Source organism: Amphiura filiformis, chromosome 16 (genome assembly GCF_039555335.1).
Source record: "Amphiura filiformis chromosome 16, Afil_fr2py, whole genome shotgun sequence".
Lineage (NCBI taxonomy): Eukaryota > Metazoa > Echinodermata > Ophiuroidea > Amphilepidida > Amphiuridae > Amphiura > Amphiura filiformis.
In genome coordinates this window covers 26,655,137-26,677,754 of record NC_092643.1, presented here as the reverse complement: position 1 = coordinate 26,677,754, position 22,618 = coordinate 26,655,137, and the positions used below count along the sequence as shown (strand labels likewise).

Here is a 22,618-nt window from a genome sequence, read left to right as displayed (position 1 = left end):
CCCCAAAGCAAGTAGTTTTCTTCGTTTTAACAAATTGACATCCGGATACCCTTAAAATATAGGCCTGCAGTGGTGTTGATAACTGTTGGTGTTGATAATGAACTGCGATTGGTCCATTCTTTTTGCTGAAAGTTCTTTACGAATAGATTAAAAGAGTTTGCAAACTGGAACCACCAGTACCGCAGCATAGACAGTCAGAGAGGAGCGTCACACAGCAGACGACAGCTACAATTCGCAAAATGTGGTCATTTTTAATAGTTTCTGCTGTTTTGGTTGGTTTGGGAGCTACAGCTCCAACTGAGCCACCAAGGAATATCACTAAACCTTTTAGATTTAAAAATGTGGCTGATTTGATAGACATGGATCATAAAGAATTGGAGCAAACTTTAAGAACACAAGCTAAAGCCAGTCTCGGATTCCCCTATCCAAGCTCCGCAAGCTGTGATATGGATTGGTAAGTAGGCATGATTTATACAGGTTCTATTTGGGAAAAATCGCGTTCCTAGCGCGGCAAGTTTGCGTAAAAGTTGGCAACCAGCTTATCTTTGTTAATTATGTTAAGTAGCTTTTTTGCGGATCTCGAATTTTTTGTCTGCCAAGCACAATTTTGAGACCACGACTCTCAAAAAGACCCCGACCCCATAGGATCGTATAGGCTGAAAAAATAGTTTTATTCCAATAACACTTTCAAACATGTCAAATTATGCATCTGGTCCCAGAAATGTAATGTTTGTACCTGTACGACATATCGTCAGATCGCGATCGTTAGGAGGTTATGGGGCACAAAAGGTCACAGGACGATTTGCTTGTAAAGTTCCTCCAATTTTCGTAAAAGTTGAGGCAAATTGTTCGCCTTGCTTAGAGGTTTCAGAAAAAGAATAGTTTGCACTATCTGGTTCTGGTTATATACTCCTCAACACTTTCTACAAAGCCAGGCGAGAAGGGTATTGTGCGCAGAACGTCAGATGCTAGTTGTTTCGAGCTGTGTTTTGGTGATGTTTTGGAACTTCTTTCTTTAAATCTTTGGTTTCTGTAAATCGACTATGGTTTGTGGAAGCTGGTTCCAATCTTTGGTTGTATTGGGGAAATACGAATACACCCAGCAGTCTTTCTTGCCTGTTGGTCTTTGAAAGGCTTTTGTATGGAGGTTTCTGGAGTGACGTCTGACAGGCTGCAGAAACGTGTGATGTCTAGTTAGCACGTTACACAGTACTGAGTCAAAAGATATCATAGGATTCTATAGGATTCAATGGAATTTGTATTTATGTATCATCTATCTTCTGAACTTGACATCGCAGATAGCAAATCCTTTTCCTGAATCATTTGAACATGAGGAACAGTTTGCATCCATTTTTACGAAAATCGGAGAACTTCAATTTTGTACCACTGTATTATATGCAAATTGACCTTCGACCTGTTTAGCCTCATAACTTGGTAACTATACTGCGCCAATAAAATATCCTTACACTTGGAAAAATAATCACAATTTCAAAACTGAACTACATTGGGGTAAATTTGGTTTTTTAATAGATGCACTATCTAATCCGGCACATTTTGACACCCCGTGGAATTCAATGTGACTTCAAGAAGCAAAGTTACAAGCATTTGATTAGACGAAGGTCCAGTTTTAAAAGTGACACACTGGCCTATTCAAAAGTCCACAGACTAGACATTTGGTTTGAGAGTGGTAAATGGCTAATTTGTGTGTGCCTTTAGTTTAAAACAAAAGGAACAAAAGAAAACTGAAACAAAAGAGCTGACAAATAAAATGTAAGTTATGAAAAGTACAGAGAAATAAAAACTTAAATAAATACTGCTTTAAATAAAGTTTCATTGAAGAAACTGTGTAGTCTCTTTGTTGCGCTTGTTGGAATCTGTTTGCGCCTTGTATAGGCCAATTTGTCACTTTTAAAACTGGACCTTCGTCTATTCAATTGCTTGTAATTTTACTTCTTGAGGTCACATTGGATTCAATATGGTGTCATAATGTGCAAGATTAGATAGTGCATCTATTACAAAAACAAATTTACCCCAATATGGTTCCGTTTTGAAATTGTGATTATTTTTCCAAGTGTAAGGATACTTTCTTGGCGCAGTATAATGTCCTACGCACAAGCATGTTACTTTTTTTTTTTATCCTTAGATCCAGACGAATAATTTGACATGTTTTTTTGGTTTTTTTTGTTTGTTTTGTTTGTTTGTTTGTTTGTTTGTTTGTTTGTTTTTGTGTGAATTTGCAGTATGTACTGGGTATGCGTGTCTTTTTTCGGGTCACGGGGTTCTAATATAGCTCCGCAGACAAAAATGTGATACCGTATGCGATCAAGCAAAATCAGTCGGAACTCGGAAATAGTGATTTTGAGATATAGCCAAACAAAGAACACATTTCCTTTTGTTACCTGTTGTTTTGGAAACTCTTTAATTGCTCATATCTTTGGAACTAGTTGCTCAATTTCAAGCTATTTCAATGGGGTTTTCTTCACAATACAGCTTTGTAAATGAATTTTACTAAAAGAAACTTAAAATTTAATATTTCCGAGTTCCGACTGATTTTGCTTGATCGCATCAGAAATGTTAAATTCAGCATATACCCGAATTAATCAAAATAATTTAGTTGCCGCTTGATGCTTAAATAAGCACATTTTTCTCCAAAATAGAACCAGTCTATAACGTACATTACACGCTCCAGTGGATTGTATTAGGCATACCGGGGATTAGTCAAAATAGATTTGGGTTGAATTGTCAAGATTTGACAGAAGTACAAAAAGAGTTTGAAAGAGCAATCAGTGGGTGGAATTTAGACATGGTTGAAACCACAACCTCTATATTGCAAGGCATGTACACCATTTAAGGTATCAAAAGAGTCTTTAGAACCCGCATATTGGTTATCAGGAAACTTTTTTGGGTTCTTGAGCATATGAGAACCCTTATTTCACAAGGGTGCTCCATACAGGACAAAAAGGTTCTAAGTTGCATCTCAAAAGAGTCAGAACCCGCATATTGGTTATATCAGGAAACTTTTTTGGGTTCTTGAGCATATGAGAAACCTTCACGAGGGTGCTCCATACAGGATACAGGACAAAAAAAGGTTCTTTCTCAAAAGAGTCTTTAGAACCCGCATATTGGTTACTAGTATATCAGGAAACATTTTTGGGTTCTTGAGCATATGAGAACCCTTATTTCACGAGGGTGCTCCATACAGGACAAAAAGGTTCGAAATTGCATCTCAAAAGGGGCTTTAGAACCCATTTTGGTTATATCAGGAACCTTTTTGGGTCTTGAACATACATGACATATGAGAACCCTTATTTCACGAGGGTGATCCGCACAGGACAAAAAGGTTCTAAGTTGCATCTTTTTTGGACTAAAGGCTAAGACTAAAAGCGTATCACAATCACGTTGAATTGTATGCATTGATAGAGCGTGAACCAAAAATGCAACACTGAATAAGAATTTCCTGTAGGCCTACATAGTGCAGTTTGTCCACGGCAAATTCACCGTGACCTTTTCAGCCATAAACCCGCTTAGTGAAGATTAAACCGAAATATGCAGTACTAAACCATTATAGTAAACGATTGTCCAATGTAAATTTCTTACCACGTGATAATATTAATCCAATGAGCGATCGAATTGTCCGCTGCGGTCGACTAATCCAATCGATAATGATGCTATTGACATGTACGGGCGGAGCTCCACTGACTGAGTTTTGGGGTATTTTTCACTGGTTTGCTATCATTTACTTATCAAGGCGGCCCCCGTTATTATAAGGACTATGCTAATAATCTAAAGATTGACATGTAGAGAATAAACCATACTTGATTGACAGAAAGTACTAAATTTGTACCTATTACGGTTTCGTGGCACCCATCTTCCAGGTCAGGACGGCCCGGTGAAGCAAAATGTGCATTGGATTAACACGGTAGTTTGGATAAGATGTAGATTTCCTTTCTCATACAAATGTATGGTCCCCCGTTATTAAAGCTTGTACCGGGTCAGATATTTTGAAAAGAATAAGTAATTGAAACATAGAGCAAGTACTAAAATCATAGCTTTTGTACTTTTTGATATATGACGCTAAGTTCATCTCCTATATCTACAACACAGCGCTACCAGTACGGGTCAATTGCCTATTGTGAGTGCCCCTGTGTTGTGTGCATACATGTAGTTAACAATAACTGCATGGTGAAACTTTATGCCTAGGCAAAATTAATCTGTAGCATTTTCTGTTTCATTTGCGTCATAAATTTTGTACCTGTGATAAATATTTCCAGGCAAAACCCGGGAGAAAACTCTATAGTAAACCGGGCATCGGTAGCTGTAAAAGACAGAAAACAGAAATGACAGAAAAGACAGAAAAGTTTGGAGATATAAATTAGAGAGTTGACGTGGAGGAAGCCGTGGAGGTATAATGTTGAGTTAATGTTGGGGTGCATATTGCATGGTCCGCATAAATTGACGGTTTGCTGGATTGCCATCAAACTTGGTGAATGGGATCACCATTGAATGCCAAGGTCAAGGTCATGTCAAGGTCATCTGAGTATAGATTGTTGGATTGCCATCAAACATTTCTGTTTTCTGTCTTTTACAGCTACCGAACATGCATGACATACCATCCAATAGCTTCCAATGTTGCTTGTTCCAATATTATTATTTATCTGTCTTATTTCTCAGGACATTTGGTTCGGACTGTGTGGAGGTGTCCTTAGTCTTGGCCAAACAAATTCAAAAGTGGACAGGTCCTGGTAATTGCGGTAGCAGTAAAGAAAATCATGATCCCGGTAAACAGGACTGTATGTACCAGGTAAGAATAATGTACACAATCAAGAATAACGTTATGGGTCGCGTGATGGAGATTGTCTAATGGCTTACACCAACCAAGGGGGTGACACTAAATTCACGGTTGTTCTATTAGCAACGCAAATCCTATGAAACATGCCGCTGGTTTGCTAGCTAGAAAATGAGGCCAGTTATCGATCCGTTATGAATAATTTATATTCGATACCTTGATCATGTTAATTGAGATTGGCAAATAACAACGTTGTTAGTTTTGCGAACTTTGCCTGTTCAATGAGAGCATAGCGCGCCCCCAATACACCTGGGCACAAACCAGGCGAAAACGATTCGATTTATGAAATGGCGAACAGATATTTCCCATCAGGCACCAGTGATATGTTTTTTTCAAAAAAAGTCTACTAATTTGATATGAAATGACATGTTGCAATACCAATGTCAAAATTAGGACTTGCTGTCAATAATACGAAGGAAATACGTGACAGAGGCAAGGTATGAAAATACAAGTAGTATTTGAAGTTACGAAAATCTTTTTCAAAACCTCTTGCTCCTAGACTATTTCAGACAATCCCTTATTTCAATAAAATTATAAGTTTTAGTTTCTCTTTTGTTCAGAAACCAAAAATCAAGGGATTAAAAAGTGGAGTAGATCTGGTATGCAATCATAACACTGTTGTGCTGGGAGGACACAGTATAGGGTATATAACCATAAGTATATAATGGCCTATTAGTGCTGTCGTAGGTGGCATACTTTCATATCACCGTATTACACACCGAGTTCTATACGAGGCCTAGAAATCATGCGCGTATATTGAAGGGATGGGGGGATGCTTTGTTTATTTGTATGAAATATAAACGATGCATGATGATGGAGATGATTTGATTATGAATTTGTTTAGTCCCCGGAAAGCACAACCCATACCTCTTACCTAGGCTCCCTCCCTCACCTATATAACCTCCTCCCCCACACTCGATATCGAATCTCCCCTACTATTCCACTCCGTTCGTGAGCTCTCCTCGCCCCCACTTTCCCTTCCCACTTCCAATGCTCTCTCCCCTTTGCCCCCCCCCCCTTACACCCCCCACACACACCCTCTTCCCCTCCCGATCTCTTCTCCCTCTCTCTTTTACCCTTCTAGTCTTAAGTCTAGGTCTATATATCGGGCATCATTCACATCATGCGATACCCAAATTAATAAATAAATTGAATAAAAGTCAGTTTAAACCAGCTTTCTATCATAAATAGAGTAGTGTATATATCACTTCTCAGTGTATTCTTTTGTAATGTCGGTGGAAATATTTCGATGGTCTATATTTTTTCACAGTGAAATCATAGACTTCCTGTGGTCGCACAGTTATATGACAAACTCAAATGAAAACTGAAACGGCTTGCTACAAATTATAAGTTTCTAACAAAGGGTACAAAGATATGGATAATGACATCACTCAAGAGCTTAGGCAGGATAATAGGAAACCACGTGACCAAAAACCAAAACTAATACTCAATATTTAAAATGACCGACTAGCTTGGGATTATTGGGGCAGATGTTATCTTTTTAATTCATTCATGACCACTGTAGCATAGTCAAGTCTGTCAAGGACACTCGCACGAATTGATAGACCATGTCACTCTCCACAAAAGAATGTCAAAGGTAATAAAACACCAATTTGGTACCTTCCGTTCCAAAGAATATGTACATGCCTGTGTCTGGTGCAGACTCTGCATCAAATTCTCAAAATTGTATTTGCTTCCTCATTGTAAAGGTAAAGATTCATGTCTGTATACTGCAGGCCGGAGGAGTGGCCATTTCTCTTTCGAAGCGCAAGACTCATCTAGACTTGCTTGTCAGTCCTATATACACCGTACCTATGTATATTAAGGACTGGCTTACGCCATTTTGGATGTCAATGGGAAATACACACTTAACGATTTGCGCCGGTTAGAAACTTGAAAAAAAATCTTAAAAATTTTATCAATGTATATAAAAGTGGTACCAACCTTATTGTGCTTGCTAATTTAAGACTCGGTTGAAACAAAATTAAGGATCGAATGCATTTTAGTGTCCAAAAGGCAAAATTATCGTCAAAGTTCTGCTGAAATCGGCACCCTTGCGAAGGGTTCAGAATTCGAATCGGGAACGAAAATATCCGATCTTTGCGATCAAAAACACAAAATTACAACTTTAAACATACTATTGGCAAAAGACATTATTACCAAACAATATAGAATAGAAAATTTGACATCATTTTCTCAAAATATTGAAGAAATTTGCTCACTAGACATCGAAAAAGTACGCAATCCAATTCCCGTTCAAACGCGTGAGAAACTGAAAGTGCATAATCCCGACTAGACTCATCCAGGAGGATGAGAGTTCATATTGAGCTCATAAGGGCAATGTCGAAAGTAGACTGCGGAACTAATGATACATCCTCCGAGGAGCAGTTTCAGACAATAACTTAGGATTAATGGGGCAGAGGTTATCTTTTGAATTTTTGAATTCTTTCATGACCACTAAAGCATAGTCAAGCCGGTCAAGGACATGCACTCGGCGTGAATTGAAAGACCATGTCACTCGACTCACTCGCCACAAAAGAATGTCAAAGGTCATAAAACATCAATTTGGTGCCTTTCCGCTCCCCAGAATATGTACCCAAAGGCCTATGGCTGGCCGAGACCCCAAGGTTTACGCCGCTATTCGACCTAGGATTCATACACCCGGCATTTTGTAATTCGTATGGTCCTTGTTTGTTTCCATGTTAAAGGGCAGGTCTAGTGCAAAAACAAGTTTATCTTTATTCAAAGAGAATAATTATTACATTATAAGTTGACACTCGTTGCAATTTTTCTGCCTCCGCAGGAGGTAGTTTGCTTTGAAATTGACACCTAAAATGCCGCACATTGCGCGGCATGTAGGCCGATTGTACAAATTTATATTCTGAGAAGTACTCTAATTTCCGCCCAATATTGAGAGCCCAATATATATCCCCCACCTCTCTGCGCCATACATAAATTCGCCTATCGCCATTTCCGAATGTTCAAAAAGGTAATCACGCTTCCTCAGCATGTGCAATAAATTAGCATTAAAATTAATCTTATTCTATAGGGATTCTAGAAACACCTAGCACGTGGCGCCAATGGCGTGGGTCTATCAAGTTAATGAATTATGCATTAGAATATTTTCAAACTCATATGTTGTATAATTGAAGACCGAATTAAAAAAGACTAGCTTGCGTATGCCGTCCTGTCAACCAGACCAAAAATACCATACTGTGCAGGTTAGCAACCAATCACGGCGCGCCTTTGTCATGACGTCAGACGCAAACTAGTCTTTTTTTAATTCGGTCTTTAATTATTAGGTTATAGCCTCAGCGCTCATCAGCAGCTTTATCGTTGAAGACAAGTCGGAAAACCGTTATGCTGTGGCAATGGGAATACACATCAAACAAGGTTTAATTTTATGATTACATGAAACCTGATTATCAATGGAAAAACTTTGGCTGGAGAAGTTGAAGCTGACGTTCATGGTGACACTTTGGATGTGATAATTTGACATCATGGATTGTTTTGTGCAAAATTGGAGGTATTTTTGTGCCGCGGCGAGTCAGCAGACCGACTGGCATGCATGCTAGGCTCGACTAGGCCACAATCATGATCATGATGCATTTGAACTGCAATGTATGGTATGATACGCCTAGCCGCGCCTATGGCCGGCTTCATTGCTGTTCAAATACATGTACTAAAGTATTGCAATTTTATTGCGTTGATATAATTCGGAATAATTCGTTTTAAGTATTTGCTTCCCCAATTCCCATGCGTGGTTGGTCATGTTGGTGGTATGTAGGCCTATGTCAGTTTTTTACATTCTACTGAGTGCTGTTGCAATATTTTTGCATGCACCCATGACCGTTTCAAGACTTTGACTGAGAAATTTGCTTTTTGTTTGTTAAGATCGAGTAGGGAATAAAATGCAAGAATCATCTTTCCCCACACAATACTTCTTACAAACAAGGTGTTGATATTGGCCCTTTCGATGCAAGACAAAGCACAAATGAAGGAAACAAAACAAAACAATAATGTTTTTGATTTTTTATACAATTACACATACAAAAAAGTAATGGACTATAAAAAGACCCCCCCCCCCCTAAATATAATAATATTAATATTATTTTAGTCCTGAATACAAAATATAATAAACAAGCATAAAAGAATCTGATACGAAAATTTGTTACTCTGAAACGTTACAATCGTAATTTTCAGTCAAAAAAATCCATGAGAAATGACTCTTGATACAACTTAGGCCTATATTTAAAAATCAGAAACGGCTGCCTGCATCTGGAACTCTTCATATCTGAAAGTTTGAAGGTCTTATTTCATACATCAGAATTATCTGCAAGAATTTTCAGTCAAAAAATCCATGAGAAATGACTCTTGATACAACTTAGGCCTATATTTAAAAAACAGAAACGGCTGCCTGCATCTGGAACTCTTCATATCTGAAAGTTTGAATATCTTATTTCATACATCAGAATTATCTGCAAGATTGCAAGATGGCTTTAGGTGACCGTGGCCCTATTGGCTAATGCACAAATTTAGATTTTCTTTCTATTTAAATAATATGTTAAAGCTTATGTCCTGTAGATTACATTCGGTTCTTGAGATATGGCCTGTAAAATGGCGCGAAACCAAAACAAAAAATTGGCAACAACTTTCTTTTTATTTTCTATATTTTTGACAAGTCCAGTTGCCAGATGATTTTCTAATTACATGCAAGAATTATGCAAAGTAAAGATTTCAGATACAATTAAAAGAGCTATGGTACTGAGGCATGGTACATGAGTAGAACACACACTATAGGCCTACTACAAAATAACGGTTGCGTTTTGGCAAATTTCAATTTGCATAATTAATTAGGGCCACTTATTAGAAAAGTTGATCAGGGCCCTAATTAATTATGCAAATGGAAATTTGCATGGAAAAAGGCATCCATGGGTTTTATATCTTATTTTGTAGCCGATCTGAACATTTTACTTTGTATAATTCTTGCATAGGCCTATATAATTAGAAAATAAGGCCTACCTGACAACATTGCATAACAAAAATAAAAGAAATTTGTTGCCAACTTCTTGGTTTCGCGCCATTTTGACAGGCCATATTTTGGTAACCGAATATCCGATTAAAATAAAATTTTCAGTCTTGTAATCAAGAGAGAATGGACTCACATATTTCAATCAGACAAAAATCTATATCCAATAGCGTTACCTTAAAGCTAGCATTATGTGTCTCCTTAACTAATAACAAAAGGTGCCCACTGGTATCTTGGAGGCATTGTCTTTTTTAAAGACATTTCTTGTTTATGCGTATTTCTCCTGAAAAAAGAGAAATTGTGTGGGTAAGGGACCGTTCACAAACACTTGTAAGGGGGGCTGATGCAAAAAAAATTTATCGCGAAAATTTTTCGGGCCCCTTTACAGACCCCCCTTTTTTTTGACATGTAAATTATCGGTCAATCCCATAGAAAAGCATATAAACACAATTTTCCCAGAAAAATTTGTGGACATTTTTTCAGGGCCCCCTTAGGAGGGTCAAACATTTTCTGGGCCCCCTTTTGCATCAGCCCCCCCCTTACAAGTGTTTGTGAACGGTCCCTAAAGTTCGGGCTCGTACGTGTTCTTCCCCCGTTTGAAGCGAAGATCATTTTCAAGGCAGCGGGCTGATGACGTAAGTAAATGAAGCGGACAATGTATCGTGTTGTCATTTACTTGTGTGATCACTTTGACAAGTTTGACATTAGCAACAATGAGTTGTACTATTATTTACCATAACAATGCTGCATAACAATATGCAGACTATTGTTCTCATTTGGGAAACAAAGCGTCAAACAGTATTGTTACTATGCGTTTGCTTTGTAATATTTCATCAAAAACTATAGCATTGCAATATCGCACAGGGAAATCAGATACATGAGTTTGTGGACTTAATACGGTTTATATGCTAGTCTCAGATTGAGCACGCTGAAATTCTAAGCTCAAATAATTTTTGTATTTTTTAGCCCAAATATTTCTCATGATATTGATATACATATGAATTGTAATATCACAATTTACTAATATATAAAAAAAGAAGCGGCTGATTTTATCCATATGTTAAAAAACCATTAAATGTGTAATACTTAATTCAGAGGGTTTTTTTCTGCGAACAACAGTATACGTTCTGTGCATTGAAAATGTTTATAGTCCTTTCTTGCAAAGCAGGCACAGTCATTTCATGACGTCAACTTTTTTCTTGGTCAAATCTGTCTCGTTCGAAGGAAATCATCGCTTAAGTTGGTTTTTGCGGAATATCAATTTTAAACGTCTTATTTTCTCAAAAAAAGAGTCATTTTCATTGCCGTCACAATATTAGCCTGCCAATGATATGATGTTGTCCGTGCAATAATTGGATAGATTTACCAAAGAATAGGTTGTTAAGTAGTATACTTATAGTTAGTATATATAGGTTTTCCCAGAGTATTTCGCACTTATATCATTCATATTCATAAAAAAGACAGTTTAAATTCGTCCTAAAAAATCGATGTCGCACAAACTCAAAACCAATTTCATATTTGTATCATTAAATTTCACATTTGTATCATTGATATTCGTCAAATTTGTGTTCAATTTCGTCTCGTGTGGCGATGGCTACTGAATCGTAAAAGCAATTTAGTCTTTTGTCATTCATTTTAACACATTTGTCATTTATATTCGTCAGGTGTTAAATGGATATGTATAATCATGACTTTTTAAAAGGACAGTGTTCGTTTTAGTTTATGTTGAAGATCTTATTCTAAGAATTCTTATAATCATAAAATTATATAAGAAAATGAAAGAAAACACATAGGCCGGTATTCACAAAAGGAGACTATCTTTAGTCCTGGACTAAATCGGAGGTTTAGTCCAAGACTAAAGTTATTTGGTATTTAAAAGGACAGTGTTCGTTTTAGTTTATGTTGAAGATCTTATTCTAAGAATTCTTATAATCATAAAATTATATAAGAAAATGAAAGAAATTTATAAAGAAAAGAGTAACGTTAAAGAATAACAAAACAAATATAAATTTACAATTTATCTGAAGGAATATATACTGTATTTTTCCAAGCAAACAGAGACAATGACACATGACCCAAAACATCAAAAATACACAGAACTTCAAAACTACAAGTGCTACAATAGCAAATTTCTGATCAATTGCAAGAGATTAACATGCTGTTTAAATTAACGTGTTTACCATAAATTTTTCTTTGAAAAGGCTGTTTTTGGCCAAATTTTGGATCGCCTTTGCACATCTTCATTAAGGTTTTGTTTAATGTTTTTTTTTTTTTTTGAATATTGAAATTCTATGATGGTTTCAAGTTTTTTATTTATTTTTTTTGTCATTACTTTATTCGTTTCCATATCTTTTTGGGCGGACAAATTGTAGCACGAGTTACCATTTTGTTGGCGAGTTAGCATGGTTAGTGTGAAACACTGAAGGGCAAATCTTAGTAAGGTGTATTTTTTTGTCTTGTTGTTGTTGCTGTTGTTGTTTTAGGACATTATCAAAATAAAACTTTTTAGCATGTCCTCTGCTCGTAACACAAGATACCGTTTTTCACAGCTGTCCCATAGGTACGCAAAATTAATTTTCAACCTGGAGCATAAAGTATGCAAAAGGATGCCCAAAAGTGTAACACGAGTTACCATGGAATTGCCTGCATATATTGTGATATCAAAGAAAGAAAGAATGGCCTAATTTTATACAATAAAAGTAATCCAGAATAATCCCCAACAAAAAGTTGCTTAAATATGTTTTGGACTTTTTTCAAATCAATTTCAAGAATAATCTTTAACATGTTTAATCTTTGTAACAATTTATTGGATCAAAAATTAAGAAATTAAAGCCTATATTATATGAGCTCAAATGCATAGGGGGCCTAAGTAAAAGATACAATATATAAAAATGTTTGAAACAAAAACAGACCAAAAATAAGCCCCCAAAATGAACTCACGATTAATATATATTGTATATAGGCCTATAACTTAAGACGAAATTAAATAAAACGATAATGAATATCAATGACAAATGACGAATTTGCTTTTGCGAAAAGGATCGTTACGTATTTTCAGACGAATTCGAACGGCATGACGAAAATCAATGACACAAACACGAAATTGAATGCTACAATATTGAAATCTAATGGCACAATAGTGAAATTGAATTGGAGTTTCTGGCTCAAAGATTTTTCGGGACGAAATTGAAATGTCTTTTATACGAAAATCAATGACACAAGTGCGAAATACTCTGGGAAAACCTATATATTAAACTGAACAATTTAATTTGGATCGAAAAAATGATGGCATCTTTGCCATATTGCACTATTTTGTGACTCACCCTGTACATCACCCAATCACTATCACAACTATCATGTCTGTAATATATAGTCATGTTATTTGCCTGGTATATTGATGCTCTGAACTGATCAACCTTTTAAGTCACTGGATGTTGATTTATCAAGCCAGAAGTGCTCATTGTTGATGGATTGCACCAGTAACCATGCAAACAGAAGGACATTTGCTGATAGACCTACATTTTTGGGATTTAAAAATGTAAGACCTATGCCTTGCAAGAAAATTGACTTTAAACATTTTGACATCGCAGGTCAGTCTCTTAAACTTTACCATTAATGGTGCGGCTGCAAGAACTGCGATCCTCAAAATCTATTTTTATTCTCAATTTGAACCTACAATATGCTGCAAAATGTCCCGGGCAAGTACAATATACGCCTATATAGGACTATAATTTACTTTGACTTGATAACCGAGGGTCATTCAATAAGTTCTTCCCCGTTGTTCTACCTCCGCTCTTATAACGTCGGTTCTGTAAAGTCAAGCCTTGAAATAAGCGGACTGGAACCAGACGCAATTTGTCTTTGAACATTGCTCCTGGTTCACTGGGATTTTACAAGAACCAGGAGCAATTTCCGAAGAAACAGGAGCAAATTTCAAATACATGTAGCCTACAAAAATGTAAAATCCTTTTCTGCATGAACCAGGTGCAATATAACTGATAACATCGAAATGTGTAACCAAACAGCAAGATGACCAGTACAGTGTATAGAGGCCATGCAGTCAAAAGATTTTAGAGTCATTTGCGAAAAAATTAATAAAACGCCCAACCAACCTTACTTGAAAGGTTCTTCCGCCCGTTGGGAGTTTTTTCATCGCCTTTAAGACTTTCTTTGAGGTAACATTATTGTCCAAAATATTAATGCGATTTTTCAATGTTTTCTTGTTTAGCTCTTTTATGGATATGACGATTTTATCTACGCCATGCACCAAACACACGACCTCCAACATCTAGATTTATTTTATATGTTCTTTGACAAGATGCCGTACGGATGTTATGGATGGGTAAGATATCATGTTTTAATATTATGGGACATCAGTCAAGTTAGCGCAGTTGATAGGGCATCATATCAGACATTCAGACTTCAGTGCAACTGAGGGCCCGAGTTCGAGCCCCTGTGTTGTTGGAAAATGTACTCGTGAAAGAGCATTGCAAAAACAGCTGAGCAATACTTAATAAACACATGTTTGTACAGTGAAGGTATAGGGGTGTTAATCTATAAACACTAAAATAACACTAAAACACGTAAAATATGAAGCTGTTTATGTTTTTAAGCACACTTTAAACACTATCTTGTGTTTAAAAGTATTATTATTATTATTGTTGTTGTTGTTGTTGTTGTTGTTGTTGTTGTTGTTGTTGTTGTTGTTGTTGTTGTTGTTGTTGTTGTTGTTGTTGTTGTTGTTGTTGTTGTTATTATTATTATTATATTTATATTTATTATATTTATAAGTCGTATTCCTACACATCGGACTATGACATGGAGCTCTTGGACGGTGGAAGAAACTACTGTAACGTTTGGAATCTCGTAGATGGTACGTATTTTATTTAAAAGGCATATGCAAAAACAAGTTTAACTCCATTCGAAGAGAATATTAAATTTGTACATTACAAGTTGACAGTTTATTACGAAAACTACAAGCAAATCTTCAAAAATACCAAAGGTAGGTGAGAGCCAGAGTGAGAGCGGCAGTCTATTATTGACTCCATGACGGACCAGCGGGAACTTGACACACCATCACGAACTGTTGGCCCTGATTATTGTCGCCTGTCTACTTTCAAACCTCTTATAATGTCCGTACTGTTAATCAACAAGGGAAAATCCATCAGCTATTCATGGGCTGTGCTGATGCAGGTATTGACATTGCCGGAATTCAAGAACATCGTCTCATTACACTAAGCCCAACTGATGAACTTTGGTCAGACGATAGGAACTGGGTTTTCATATTCAGTTCTGCTACCAAGCAAAGGCACGGAGGAGTGGGTCTGGTCATGTCCAAGTACATTCACAGATGAGTGTTGAAACTGTTTCCGAGATGATACTATTTGTAACATTCCATGGTAACAGCTGGCCGGTAACCCTCAGCTTAGCATCACTGTTAAATATGCACCCACTGAGTGCTCAACATCTTCTGACATATGAGGAATTCTATTCATCTCTATCTGACCACTTGGATGGTATGAAAAGGCACAACATCCATCTCATCCTTGGCGAGTTTAATGCCAAAATAGGAACAGATAGTCACCTTTCCCATCCTTGGGTCATTGCATTGGTCCATACTGCTACCATGATTCAACCAATGACAATGGTGAGCGTCTGGTCAACACTTGCCAGGAGTACAATCTCTGACCGGCCCAGATGAGATTCCCCCAACCCAGGAACCGTCTTGGACCCATCCAGCTGGATCAACCCATGCACAGTATATCACATTCTAATAAACAGCAATTAGTGGGTAAATTCTCTCCGCAATTGTCGAAAAAACAACTCAGTAGAAGTGGACTCCGATCATCGTATTGTGAGCGTCCGTCTAGCTGCCAGTTTGCGAACAAGCAAAGGAAAACCTTGCAAGAGACAAAAATTCAACTGGAAGACAGGATCCTGATACAAATGAGGAATTTCAGCTGGAGCTATCAAACATATTCCAGGTCTTGAGCATGAATGACGCCATTGATGAAGTTGCTGAGAAAGTTACTGGAAAGCAAGAGCCATGCGGACTGCCAAGTTGGGTATCAGATTCAACCATCAGACTTAAACTTGAAAGGGATGATGCCAAAAAGCGGTACTCCATTTCAAAGTCTCGTCATGCTAGAGAAAGATGGAGGAACTTGAACACCAGCCTTAATAACACCTATAAATCTGACGAGCTTGCTACCCTCAATAAGCAGATGGAAGACCTGAAGCTGGCAGATGATATGGGGAATTACACCACCACCTGGAAAATCATACACTCGCTTTCTGGGAAGAATTCAAGGAAAGGGTGAAAGTCAAAAAGAGGGATGGAACAGCCCCAACCAGTGACCATGAACTGCTTGAGGAATGGAAGGAATATTCTAGATATAGATCGCTCCTTAACAACGACAGTGGCGCAGCTGCCTCAGAACTTCCTGCACCAGCTGTTGAAGATCTTCCTATCATCACTGAGCCCCCAATTCGTGAAGAAGTACTCGAAGCAATAGCAGCCACGAAGACCAACAAGGCAGCAGTATTGGACTGTGATATAACTGCTGAAGCACTTCAGGGAGGAGGGATAGCATTGATATGATTCTTGAGTTCTGTATGGAAGTATTCTCAACGCTATAAACACCGCCACGTCAACATGGTCAATGGGTCACACATATGTAATCATTCCTCTACCAAAGAAAGGCGACCTCTCTCTCTCGTGACAAACTACCGTGGTATTTCGCTTATGTCCATTGCCGCAAAATTGTACAACAAGATCCTTTTGAACATGATCCGACCTCACATTGATCCTTTACTGAGAAACAACCAGGCCGGCTTTAGATTAGGCCGCAGCTGTGCTCAGCAAGTACACATTTTGAGGAGGATCATGGAAGGCTTTAAGGAGTACCAACTTCCTTTGACAATCACTTTTGTGGTCCGTCATGTTTTTAGTGCGGCGGCAATATGGAATACCAAAGGTTGTGGTAAATGTCATCCAGGTGCTCTACAAGGACTACAACAGTGCGGTTATGGTAGATGGAAGTATCTCCGAGCCTTTCCAAGTAACAACTGGGGTGCTTCAGGGTGATGTGTTGGCACAATTCCTGTTCATTATCCTGGTATAGCATGTATAGGCTACCTTCTGAAGAAATCAACTTCTGGAATTGACGCTGGAATTGTTACCTGCCCACGTCGGTTGAGCAGGTGACCTGGATTTTGCTGATGATATTGCCCTTTTGGAATCTTCCATAATCCATAGCCCGGGCCCAGTCGCAGCTTACTAGGACTGCAACTGCAGCAGCTGATCTAGGCCTTGTCATCAGCGCATTTAAGACAGAATATATGTGACTGCAAACTGTAACGCCCAACCAGCACTTGTAGTGTATGGTAGTACCCAGACTTGTACCCGAGTCCAGCTTGTCCGAGTCCGAGCCGAGCCGAGTCCATTTGTATCCGAGTCCGAGCCAAGTCCGAGTCCTTTTGTGTCCGAGTCCGGACTCGAGTCCAAGTCTAGGGGTGCCGAGTCCGAGCCAAGTCCGAGTCCAACAAAAATAAGACCCGAAGTCCAGACTCGAGTCCGCTCGAGTCCGGACTCGGGTGAGAGTCCATGCCCGTGGTGGTGGTGGGGGGGTCATTCAACTTTAATGTGACAGGTATCTACCTATTGGCATTGCTTAGTTTGGATATAACAAAATGAAAAAGGGGTAATTGGGTATAAAATTTTGAAAGAAGGGGTCATTTGTTACAACATTTTGAAAAAATGGGTCATTATTTGCAAAAATGGAGCAAAATTTTATATTTTATTTCTTATTTGAAAAATTTACAATACAAATTTGCTGAAAAAGGTCAATTTTAAAGTTTCCGATAATTTTATGGCATTTTGATGATAAAATTGTAGAAATGTGATGAGAAGGTCACTCACTGCATCACACCACACACCACTCTACCAAACCCCACCCAACACTGTTGACTCAACCAACCAACCATACACACTTTCTTCAAAAGCCATGTCCATGAACAGGTTACTCCTGAAGGTAAAAACATGTATCAGACCACCTAGTACCTGTATCAGACAGCAGGCATGTGGGGGTATTTTGTGTGTGTGTGTGTGTATAGCACACTACATGTAAACTCACAGTTAACTTAATTGCGGCTAGGGACAAGGCTGTAGGTATGCCAGGTGAATTCAAACTGCATCATTTTATATATCAAATTAAAGCCCTTGAGTAAAGAAAGTCAAAACTGAAAACCGTTTTTTCAAAGCACTTTCCGTAGCAAAGTTACATCTTGTAAAAGATTGACTTTCATCAAAAAGATTCAGCTAACAAAACAGCATTTCGGTCATAGACATACCACCTAGACCTATGACTGCCCTTCCCTTACCACAGCGGGAGATGAAGCCCAGTATCCAAGGTGATATTGACGGATTGACAGGGTTACTAGGCGCAGAGATAATCGCGTACATTCTGCCGCTCTCGGTTGCGTGGTTACTGCGCCGTTATCGCCCGCGTCAAATGCAACATGTTCTGTAGACGCGAACATTATCTGCTTGCTTGCGTCCGGGTATGCGTCCTTGTTCAAGTCGTTGCTAAGCAGTGTCGGATTCACTACGCGAGTCAAAGTCACTGGTCTAGGTACTAGTTTGTCTGGGATTTCGGTGGTGTTTCTAGATCTTAGTGTCATGATGATAGCAGCTTTTCTATGTGGAACTGCTATCAAAATCCGGGTCAAAATCCCTCTAAAATTCCATGTGCGAGTGTCTCATCGCCATAAAAAAAAATCATATATATTTGGGTCAAGTGAAGTATAGACAACATACTAGTATTTATGTAGGTTCCCTGCCTTGACCTACCTGTTCTTTTAAATTTCTATGTAAATATGTATTGTGTTCTAGGCGAATCATGACTAGCAGATAGGTTTGCCTGGCATACCTATACGCTGTGTGCAGTATTACATGTAAATGAATTGCAATATATTCAAATACAAATAGAAAATTAACATCATCATCATTATAATAATAATAATACTAACAGAAATTCACCTTTATAATTCTAAACATATTTTCAAATTGGCCCACACAAATGTCATGTGTACTCACTTACTGAGCACATGCAAACTATATAGCCCTACTGAGTGGGAGCTGAGATGTATGGTCCAGTGTGCATGTTTCTCTTTCAAGAGCTTAATGGATTGGAAAGTTCCATGAAAGAAGTCTTACATTGTAGGAATTTTATATAGTCCAAATATTTAATAAAATTATGCATTTGATTAATTATCAATTATTTCATTTTAAATGATAACAAAATATGATTCTGCTAAGTGACAGATAAATCTAAATAATTTGGTGGATATGTAGGAATAATAACAGGTCACAGATTTGACAGCCCCAATTAATTTGGAAAATGGCCAAATAAGTAAAGTCAACAAATTTGAGATCTATTTTAACATTTTTAGATAATCATTTCACAGTTTACATAGATTTGGACATTGGACTGGACTCGGACCGGACTCGCCTTCGAGTCCGAGTCCTTTTGTGTCCGAGTCCGAGCCGAGCCGAGTCTTTTGTGTCCGAGTCCGAGCCAAGTCCGAGTCCAACAAAAGTGGACTCGAAGTCCGGACTCGAGTCCGAGTCCGGACTCGAACGATACATCTCTGGACTAGTACCACCAACCAATCACAGATTTCAAGTAGTTAATTTATTAATTCAAAATTACCCTGTTCAACTTGTCCTACAAACACAACCAATTTGGCTGATTCAAATCAGGTGTACGCGTTGGGACATGTGGTAGGCCTTTTAAGGCATATTTGTCTTGTTAATAAAACATGACAAATATGCCCAAAAAATCAGAAAAATCACCAGGGCGATTAATGAACTCGATGTTCCTAAGCTGCGTGTCTTGTTGAACTTTTCACAAGATCTAATTGTTATTTTTCAAAACAATTTCTTCTTTTTTTTATAGGGACCGGATTAAGCCATCAACCTTCATACTCACGTGACACAACCAACAATAGATGTACCGAGTTCACGTCTGCAAACTGCTCTACGAACTAGATCGAAGCAAGCTGCAATTTTGGTCAGAATATCTTGATCGAAACAAACTGTTTAAATATCTTTAAGATTTCATGTCACAATAAACTTGCTGCTAAAAATATATAGACTGCTCAGTGCCAGATGTGGGTAAGTGCAATAGCTGCCCTGTGAACATTTGATAATTTACACACAGTAAGCCTATATTGTGTGCTCATCTACACATGGCTATCATTATAGCAGCTATTGCACTTACCCACTTCTGGCACTGAGCAGTCGATATATGCATACTAATTCAGGTATATTTTGTCATGCTGCGGTTGTTCAGTTTCTTTCTCGTCCTAGTTCGTATATAATCATGACTTTTTTTTCCTTTTTTTTTTGGGAAAAATATCGATTTTTTTTATAGGCCACGGGAGTGTGACCGATATCGGGAGCGTGAACTATCGGGGAGCATGACCTATCGGCATTATCGGTGTTTGCGCTCAAAATAATATAGCAAGTAAAAATTACACTCAAGAGGAATGGTATGGGTATGGTTCTATAAAGGAGATCCCAAAGGCGTGTTTAACGGTGTCATTTCTGTCTATAATTATTCTCGGAGGGGAAAACACGCAACACGTTCGTTTTGGTATAATTATTTTTAGATAGAGGCTAATACTGGAAAAAAAATGGCTCTTTCTATCTGGCCCGCGTAAAAGAATACCAACTTTCGTACTTTTTTCTGTACTTTTGTTTCATTGCGCAATACATGTATTTTACAAATAACGTCCTATAAATTGTGGGCTTATGCCCCACATTGCTTTCATCAACCATCCCGTGCTTGCCAACACCCTCCCCTCGTTGTCGTCTTCGAGGGGAAGCAGATTGCGACAAGCTTTGAGCGGCACCACCTCTAAGACACACATTGATGCTTGTTTGTTTGTTTGCTCGCATCGTAAATAACACATTTATCTTTTTTAATATAGAAATACAGTATATATTTCTTAAAATAAGTTGTCACCTCCGAGGGGAAGCAGATTGCAACAAACTTTAAACTATACCATCCTTAAGACACACATGTGATGCTCGTTCGTTTGTTTGTTTGTTTGTTTGTTTGTTCGTTCGTCATAAATGATACCTTTATCTTTTATAATATAGAAATTTATAATATAGAAATGAAGAGCTTATTTGCAAACCGTGTTAAGTCCACAACCCCACGTGTCTCATTTACTTGTGTGATACAATTACAATTTACATTGACAAGTTTGACATTAGCAAGAATGAGTTGTATCATCAACAAGTCATTATTTGCCATAACAATACTGCATAACAATATGCAGACTATTGTTCTCATTTGGGAAACAAAGTGCATCCAACTGAAATTATAATACCTATAGCATTACAACCCATTCCAATATCGCACAGGTAAATCAGAAACATGGGTTTGTGGACTTAACATAGTTTGGAAATAAGCTCTTCAAATACAGTACGTAATGAATAAATATATCGGAGAGCATTAACAGTGTTGTTATAAAGCTGTGCCGTTTTATTTTGAATGTGTAGGTCAAAATACTACCTTGACCTTAACAGGGAGAGTGTGGCGCAATGGTTAGGGTACTTGCCTTTAGTGCATGAGGTCCCGGGTTCAATTCTCGGCGGTGGCGATTTGCTGGGATATTGACTTGGAATAAAAGTCTGAAATTAATTGGCAACTTCTGTAGATTAAATTCAGACTTCCGCTCTCCCCATGGTTCTTTTAGAATTGGGTAAATGAATCATGAAATTACTCCGTCCTTCGGAGGGGACGTTAAGCCGTCGGTCCCGTGTGCAGAGAGCTATACCTATACATGTATCTCGCAGCCAGTTTCGAAAAGAGTAGGGTGTTAACTCCTGACTGTTCCAAACCCGTCCCGGTGTTCAAATGGACACCAATGAAAATATGCTTCAATAGATTAAATTCAGACTTCCGCTCTCCCCATTGTTCTTTTAGAATTGGGTAAATAAATCATGAAATTACTCCGTCCTTCGGAGGGGACGTTAAGCCGTCGGTCCCGTGTGCAGAGAGCCATACCTATACGTGTATCTCGCAGCCAGTTTCGAAAAGAGTAGGGTGTTAACTCCTGACTGTTCCAAACCCGTCCCGGTGTTCAAATGGACACCAATGAAAATATGCTTCAATAGAGGCTTTCTTGGGTTATCCAGGGTTGTCAAAACCCGAACAATTCAAATCAAACCTTTTTGCTCATAACTCGAGAACACCGTACGTCTCAGATAGGTCAAACTATACTTTTTCTGAATCCCAATGACTAGAGTAGTACGAGGGTCAGTCAGTATGTATTAAGAGTTGACTTGTGACGTCATATGTGGATTGTTTTCATGGCATTTCTCAATGATTACATAAACACTGTACCCTTGTCTTTCAAACAACACATGTAAAAATTAGATCACACACATGATTACGTAACAGCATTAGCATAAAATCAATGGTCTAGAGTCACCTGCTGAAATTGGGTCTTTTTTGTTAAGGGAAATAAGAGGCTGAAATGAGGTATTGTTGTATTTTCAGTTCATTAAACCATGTTTGTTGGGCTGTAAAGGTTTTAGTTTATTTAAAATGCGTGGTCAAATCCGGGGGTCAAATATGTCTTATTTTTGACAAAAACAAGACTTTTCTTTCTATAAAAATCTTGATATTGCCAAAAATAGCAAACGTGGAAATTTAAGTTTGAGTACC

At 38.0% G+C, this 22,618-nt stretch overlaps 1 protein-coding gene across 1 annotated transcript; it reads left to right on the top strand.

Annotated features, from left to right (window-relative positions):
* Positions 1-21,404, top strand: LOC140135812 (uncharacterized). The gene is made up of 5 exons (XM_072157432.1): positions 1-454; positions 4,672-4,801; positions 14,104-14,217; positions 14,667-14,748; positions 19,835-21,404. The coding sequence occupies exons 1-5, from the start codon at positions 240-242 to the stop codon at positions 19,924-19,926; spliced, it is 633 nt and encodes a 210-aa protein (XP_072013533.1). The 5' UTR covers positions 1-239; the 3' UTR covers positions 19,927-21,404.
* Positions 21,405-22,618: the final 1,214 nt, after the last annotated feature.